The sequence below is a fragment of the Marmota marmota genome, unplaced genomic scaffold (genome assembly GCF_001458135.2).
Source record: "Marmota marmota marmota unplaced genomic scaffold, marMar, whole genome shotgun sequence".
Lineage (NCBI taxonomy): Eukaryota > Metazoa > Chordata > Mammalia > Rodentia > Sciuridae > Marmota > Marmota marmota.
In genome coordinates, this window is record NW_026000082.1 from 21842070 (window position 1) to 21850133 (window position 8064).

At 38.5% G+C, this 8064-nt stretch overlaps 1 protein-coding gene across 1 annotated transcript; it reads left to right on the forward strand.

Annotated features, from left to right (window-relative positions):
- The first annotated feature begins 6163 nt into the window (after nt 1-6163).
- Nucleotides 6164-7012, forward strand: LOC107141478 (olfactory receptor 2A12-like). Its single transcript, XM_015484719.1, has one exon. It carries the CDS (start codon nt 6164-6166, stop codon nt 7010-7012), a length of 849 nt encoding a protein of 282 aa, XP_015340205.1.
- The last annotated feature ends 1052 nt before the right edge of the window (nt 7013-8064 follow it).

Here is an 8064-nt window from a genome sequence, read left to right on the forward strand (position 1 = left end):
TTCTTCTTTCTTCTTCTTCTTCTTCTTCTTCTTCTTCTTCTTCTTCTTCTTCTTCTTCTTCTTCTTCTTCTTCAAGATTCTTCAAACTTTTTAGATGAATTTTATGACCAGGGTATCAATTTCTGCAAAAACCCCAAACAATAGGTCTAGGATTTTGACTGGAATGACAGTGAATCTGTGAGTCACCTTGCATCCTCGCGTTCAAGCCCTGCACACAGCATATCCCTCCATTTACTTAGGTCTTCAATCATTTCTCTAAATAGTGTTCTTCTACATATAGATTATTTTTGTACTAGATTTATTTCTATTATTTTATTTAAAAATATTACCATACATTATTATTGTTTGTGTGCACTTGTGCATTAGTTTGAATTCTTTTGGATTTTGTTACCTACCCAATCATGTAGCCTGCTGATATTGACAGCTTTATTTCTTTCTTTCCAATCACTTGACCTTTTATTTCTTTGGATTGACTTATTTCACTGGCTAAGACCACCAGGACAATGGCAGAGAGCTGGTAACAGGAAACGTGGTTTCACTCAGGGAGTAATTTGTCAATATTTTGCCATTAGAAATGACATTGCTGTAGGTTTTTTTTTTCCTTCTTCTTTTATTGGAGATAACTGTTATCACCTTAAGAAGTGTTTCTAGTTGGTTAAGAGGTTTGTTTCTGATCACAAGTGATTGTTGAATTTTCTCAGTTGCTTTTTCTGCCTATTTATTGAGATATTATAATTTTCTCCTTTTTATATTTATATGGTGAATTATATTATTTGATTATTGAGTGCTAAACCAACTTTAAAGTCATGTAAGAAACCCAATTTTATTGTGATGTATCCTTTTTATATATTGCAGAAATTACCTTGCTAATACTTTGTTTAGTAGCCCTGAACAATGCTCGTGAGAGAGATTGGTCTGTAAGTTTTCTTTCTTGTAATGTCCTTGTTATTTTCTGATATCAAGCTTGTGCTTGTCTCATAGAATGAGCTATTTTCACTTTTTTAAATGTTTTTTTGGGGGGGGCTGGGGATGTGGCTCAAGCGGTAGCACGTTCACCTGGCATGCGTGTGGCCTGGGTTCGATCCTCAGCACCACATACAAACAAAGATATTGTGTCTGCCAAAAACTCAAAAAAAATAAATATTAAAAAAAATCTCTCTATCTCTCTCTCTCTCTCTCTTTAAAAAAAATGTTTTTTGTGGGAAAGTTTGCTGTGAGTAGCATTTTTTTCTTCTCTTAAATATTGGACAAATTCACCATTTAAACTACCTGGGAATTTTGTTTTTAAAAAAAGTTTTATTTATTTTTCCATATTTTTATTAGTGCATGATAACTATATAGAATAGTGGAATTCACTGTTACACATTCACAAAAATAACAATACAATCCGGTCAACATTGTTCCCCAGTATCTTCCCTTTTCTTTCCCTCCTCCCTTGACCTGGTTCTTGTCTAGAAAAATTTTAAATTAAATTATAGAGTCAATTTTTTCAAAGACATTGGACTTTTCTGACTTTTATTCTTTTGTTTCGGTTCTGATAATTTGTGTTTTTAAAAGACATTTGTCTACTTTATTTAACTTGTCAAACTTACAGACAGAAAAATGTTTAGTAATGATTTGAATGATCTTTAAATGACTCTGTAGGAATGTTTCCTGTTTCATTCTTGGTGTTGGAAATGTGTGTTTTATTTCTTTTTCTTCATGATTCTTGCTAAAGACTTATTAACTTATTAATTGTTTCAAAGAGTCAATTTTGGGTTTTGCTGAGTGTTCTCTACTGCAAATTTGCTATTTCATTTTCTGCTTTAATCTTCATTATTTCCTTTATTAATTTCTTTTTGGACTTGATTTAAAGTTCTACTTTCTGGCTTTTTGAGGTGGATTAATTTGCAGCCTTTCTTCTATTGTAACATCTGCACTTAGGGCTATGAATTTCTCCCTAAGCACCAAATAATGTATTATTTTCATCATAATTTAGTTCAATGTATACTAATTTCATATTTATCTTTCTTTGCCCCAGACATTATTTAGAAGTATATTGCTAATTAAAGGAATTAGGTACATACATATTATATTTATTTTAATAGTGATTTCTAGCTAATTTCATTGCCTTCAGAGAATACGCGCCAAGGGATTTCCATGCTTTGTATTTTTTAGAGTTTATGTTTATGATGCATATGGTCAAATTTGGCAAATGTTCCATGAAGTTAACATTTCTTTTAGTTGATATTCTCATGGTATATTTTCTTTCCCTCTGTCCTCCTAGTGTGTTTGTGTCCTTATATGACAGGATGGTTCCTCCTAGTGTGCATGAGGCCCTGAGCTTGTTCCCCAGCACTGGGAAGAAAAAAAAGTGGTTCTTGTAAGCAATATGTAGGTTATTTTTTTTAACTTACTCTAAACATATGTCTTAATTAAAATACTTAGTCAATTTGCATTTAAATTAATTACATACTTTTTTGGTACCAAAAAATTGAACCCAGGGGTGCTTAACCACTGAGCCATATTCCCAGCCCTTCTGCAACCTGTATACTCAGAAAAATGAGAAATTATATCCCATCTGATTCAAATGTATGATATGTCAAGATCATTGTACTGTCATGTGTAACTAAGTAAAAATTTAAAAAGTGTTTTTTAGTTGTAGTTGGACACAATACCTATATTTTATTTATTTGTTTGTTTGTTTATTTGTTTATTTATTTATTTTGCTACCAGGGATTGAACTCAGGGGCACTCAAGCACTGAGTCACATCCCCATCCCTATTTTGTGTTTTATTTAGAGACAGAGTCTTACTGAGTGGCTGAGTGCCTCACCATTGCTGAGCCTGGCTTTGGAGATCCTCCTGCTTCAGCTTCCATATTATTTATTTATTTTTATGTGGTGCTGAGGATGGAATCCAGTGCCTAATCCATACCTGGAAAGCACTCTATCACTGAGCTACAACCCCAACCCCCTTTTGTTTGTTTATTTTGAGACGGGGTCCAGCTAAGTTGTTCAGAGCCTCACTAAATTGCTGAGGCTAACCTTGTACTTGCAATCCTCCTGCCTTAGCCTCCAGAGTGGTTGGGATTACACACATGTGCCACCATGCCTGGCCTTACATACTTTCTTAAGTCATACTTAACAGTGCTCTATTTTCTGTTTAAATGTTTTACCTCTCTATCTCAAGTTACTATTGTTTTGGATTAAAGACTTTCTTTTTTTTTTTTTTTTGGTGGTGCTAGGGATTGAACCCAGGGGGCCTTGTGAATGCTAGGCAAGCACTCTACCAACTGAGCTATATCCAGCCCCTAAAGACATTTTTATCAGTCCATTTTTTAAAACTATAGCTTATTAGTGAGATACCCATTATTTATTCTTTAATGATTTCTCTACATATCAAAACATGAATCTTTGACTTTTCAAAGTCTACAAACATGATTAGTTTTACCACTTTTCCAATTATGCTAATATTTAGACCACTCTAACTCCATTACTCACCAACGTTCTTGTATTGTTGTCATCATGACCTTTAATTTTTCTGTTTTAAGTCTCATAAGACCTCATGATTGTGTTATGTTCATTAATAACTTATATTTATCCATTGATTTGCTCTTTCCTTGAGGTTCTCTTCATTCCTTGCATTTTTGTTTCTTCACTTTCTTTCAGCCTAAATAACTCCCTTTAACTGATCTAAGTTTTTGTCTGAAAAAGTTTTTATTTTACATTTAGAATATTTTTAACTTTAAAATACTTTTCATTTCAAAATAATTTTGAACTTATAAAAAAGTTGAAAGAACAACACAAAGAAATCCTGTGTGCTCCCTGCTTGCATTTATTAATTTTAAACATTTGATCACATACGCTTCATGTTTCTTTCTCTGTATATAAATATATTGTTGTAGTTATAATTTTAGAATCATTTAAAAGTAATATGTAAATATCATGTTCCTTTACCCCTTAGGACTTCAGCAACTATTTCCCAAGAATAAGGATATTCTCTTATATAGGAGTTATCACACCTGGGAAATTTATCCTTTAAATGATACTTTAATATCATCTAATGTAAATCCAAGGGATTTCCCAGCCTTATCAATTGTCATAATAATGTAATTTATAGCAGTCCTCCTCCTCAGGATTATACATTTCATTATTTTCTTCATTCTCTTTGCATCTATTATAGATTATCAGCATTTACATATTACTTTTAAATGATTTCTTTGTTATTTCTTTTTAAGTTACAAAAAGAAAATTATTTTTTTTTCTCCAAATGCTATTTTCACTACTGATATTTTTCAGTATATCCCTGGTACCAAAAAAAAAAGCAATTTTTATATTGGAATGTTCCTCAATCTGGGTTTTTTGATGTTTCTTCATGATTAGATTCAGATTTAATAATAATGTATAGGTGGTTGATTTTTAGGATTTTACATCTGGAGATGTCTATTATGTCTACATGCTCTTCATTGGTGATTGAGACGTTATCCAGTTTCCCAACTGTGTAGCTAATTTTTTTTTGTAACTAATAAATACTTCGTAGACAGGTAACTTGCAACTATATAAATATTCTGTTCCTTATTAAATGTGTTTCCTGTAGATTCAGCATCTTTGTTGGTCAGTAGAGACAGAACACACCAGTAATTTGAACCATGAAAATACAGTATAACAAATTGTCAACTAGTGAAAGCTGGATACTGAAAGGGATAAAAGAGAACCCTGAGAATGCAGAACTAGGAAATGGGAAAAAATTTTTAAATAAATGAAAACAGCTGTTATCTCTGGGCTGAAGGAGAGTACATATTGAAGGAAATAAAGATCTAGAAGGGATTAGTTTGTTTCACTTAGCATAATAGTCTCCATATGCATCCATACTGGCAAATGCCATAATTACATTCTTCTTTATAGTTGAGTAATATTGCATTGAGAATATATACCACAGTCCCCAAAAACCAAAAGCTAAATGATATGTGGATCCTAACACCCAGTAAGTGGTGGGGCGGGGTGGAAAGAATAGAAGTTCATTGGATTAGACAAAGGGTAATGAAGGGAAGGGAGGGAGAAAGGGGATAGGAAAGACAGTGGAATGAATCAGACATAACTTTCCAGTGTCCACATATGAACACACGCCAGTGTAACTCCACATCACATTCAACCACAAGAATGAGAGGTTATATGTCAAAGTTCACTCTACAGTCATGTATATTGAAAAAGAACAAATTTTTTTAAAAAATTAGGAGGTACCTCTCTACTTTCCCTTGCTCCTGACCAAAAAAGTGATGGGGACTAGGGAGAAAAACCAAGAAGATTCAGATTGGTGTGACTCGCTCACAGGAATACATGACCTTCCAGTGGACACAGGCAGAGTTTGCAGAGCAGGAGCCCCGGGGTGGGGACAATGGTGCTGGGTGAGTCAGGGCTGGTTTGTAGACGTGGCTGCCAGGTGGGAAAACAGAGCACGGCAAGGAAAGCCGCTGCTGGAGTGGCCAAGCTGCAGCCACAGGATGGGGCGAGTGTGGCCCTAGAGCCTGCCTGGAGTCGGTCCATGAGGTCAGGTGAGGAGAGCACTGCTGGCCCTTCCACATGCCACTCCTCCAGCTCTCAAGCTGAATAAGGAAGGCGGACCCCAGCCAGCAGCAGACGGACCTTCCTGCTGCTCTTGCGGCCAGTGCCCTCCAGCGCCCACTATTCTGGAGCTCACACTGTGCCAGCTGGCCAAGGAGCATGTTTACAGGGTGTGAGGAGGAGGGGCCTGCTTCCTCACACCCTGACAGTGTTCTCCAAGGCACAGCAGAACTTCCTCTCTAAGGAGTCTGGGAGCTGGGGCTGACCTGGTGCCAACTGGTTTGTTAGACATGAGTGACCAACTGTGTACTGAGGGGTGGGGAAGGAAGTGGAAGATTGCATACAAGCATTTTGTGTGTTATTCAGTGTTTTAAGTCTTTAGTTGCTTCATACACATTGTCTGTACTCCTGATAAAATCCATGAGAGATGTTTATTAGCCACATCTTATAGATGAAGAGACTGAGGCTCTGAGAGGTTAAGGAACTTGTCCAAGATTACTCAGAAACAGCATCGCAGGCAGGATTAAAATCTTCACTGTCTGCTTTTATAGGTGGCATTCTTGTGAGCTACCATACTTTAGATGACATGTCGATGAATGTGATTTTCTTATAGGCCCCACCATGGGGATGCTTCCAGAGAAAAACCAAAGCTGGGTTTCTGAATTTGTGCTGCTTGGCTTCTCCAGTGACCCCATGTCCAACAGGGTCCTTTTCTTTGTCTTCCTTCTCCTCTACCTGAGCTCAGTGCTGGGCAATGGGCTCATCGTTGCCCTCATCTGCCTGGACACACATCTCCACACTCCCATGTACTTCTTCCTCTGTGTCCTCTCGGTGCTGGATACGAGCTACATCACCACCACCGTGCCCCAGATGTTGGTGCATCTTCTGGCTCACTCTCGGACCATCTCCTCTGCTGGCTGTTGGCTGCAGATGTATGTGTTTTGTGCTCTGGGACTGACCGAGTGCATCTTCTTTGTAGTCATGGCTTATGACCGCTATGTGGCCATTTGCTATCCTCTGCGTTATACCATCATTCTCAACTGGAGACTGTGCACACAGTTGGCAGCTGGGACATGGGCCTGTGGTTTCCTCTTCTCTCTGGTCCATACCTTCCTCACTATGAGGCTGCCATACTGTGGGCCTAATAGGATCAACCACTACTTCTGTGAAGGGCCCTCCGTGCGGAACTTGGCTTGCACAGACACCCAGCTGATTGACATGGTGGACCTGATCATCAGTGTCTTTGTGGTTGTCACCCCACTCTCCCTCATTCTGGCCTCCTACATTCGTATCACCCTGGCCATTCTCAAGATCAAGTCCACCCAGGGCCGCTGCAAGGCTTTTTCTACCTGTGCCTCCCACCTGACTGTGGTCACACTCTTCTATGCTCCAGTGACTTACATCTACACGAGGCCCAACTCCAGCTACTCTCCAGAGCAAGACAAGCAAATCTCCCTCCTCTNACCTTAAATAGATAAACTATGAAGGGTTTTTAAGTTTCCTTTGTGTTCAAAGCCAGCATCTCACAGAGTTTCTCCACAGCAGTATTTCCTTGAATTATCTGTCATTTGTGTCCATTGGGTGATCTGAACTTTGAAAAGTCAAAGCCAAGTTTGGAGCAGAAAATGTCTAGGCTAGTAGGATAGTCCTACGGACGTGGCATGTAGGAATGCCAACTAGGATTAGCTAGGAACTTCTGTCTCTTTTTTTCCTCTAGCAATAGAAAATGTGAGGGTAAAATTTGGAGGGGATTCTATAAAGGTAGGGAGATCCCCTTGAGAAAGCTTCTCTTTTCAAGTTAATCTTCACTGGAGTGTTGCTGCCATTCAGGGAATGATAAACTGTGTGGTCAGTAAAATTTCCTAAGGTTCTATGTGTAACTTGTCTGTGCCTTGTCCAAGGTGCAAGGGACCCTGAGGGCTGAGGCCATGAGTGAATGGTTTTGGCATTGGGAAGGGAAGCCATCATCATCACTGAAAGAATGAACAAGGCTCATCTTCAGAGAAAATGCCCATTTATTGAGGAACAGCTATGCATATTTATAGAGCTGGGAATGGTTTGACAGTTATGACAGTTTAATGGTTTGACAGTTGGCATGAGGTGCTTTCTGATTGGTGGGTAAGGATCATGTGAGTCAGCAGGGCTAGTCTGATTGGTGGGTAAGGATCATGTAAGCCAGCAGGGCTCACCATTGGACAGCTCTTCTCGGGGGATGGGGAAGTTAGTCTTTGGAGCTGGGGTGACTCCCAACATTCCCCCCTCTTTATTATTAAATGAGAGTGGGCGTCAACTCATTCTGGCTGCTTCCTGCTGAAATGGGGCAGCATGGGAGAATCAGAGAGAAGGGAAGTAAGAATCCCCACAGGAAGGCAGAGAGGACCAGTATAACTTCAGGAACCAGATAAATGAAGGTTCCTTGCCACCACAGATCCATGATGATTCAGTCCATTTGACATAGGTCTCGACTGGAGGTATCATCAGTAGCCAAGAGTTGGTAATTCCTGAGGAGAAGCTGGTTAAAA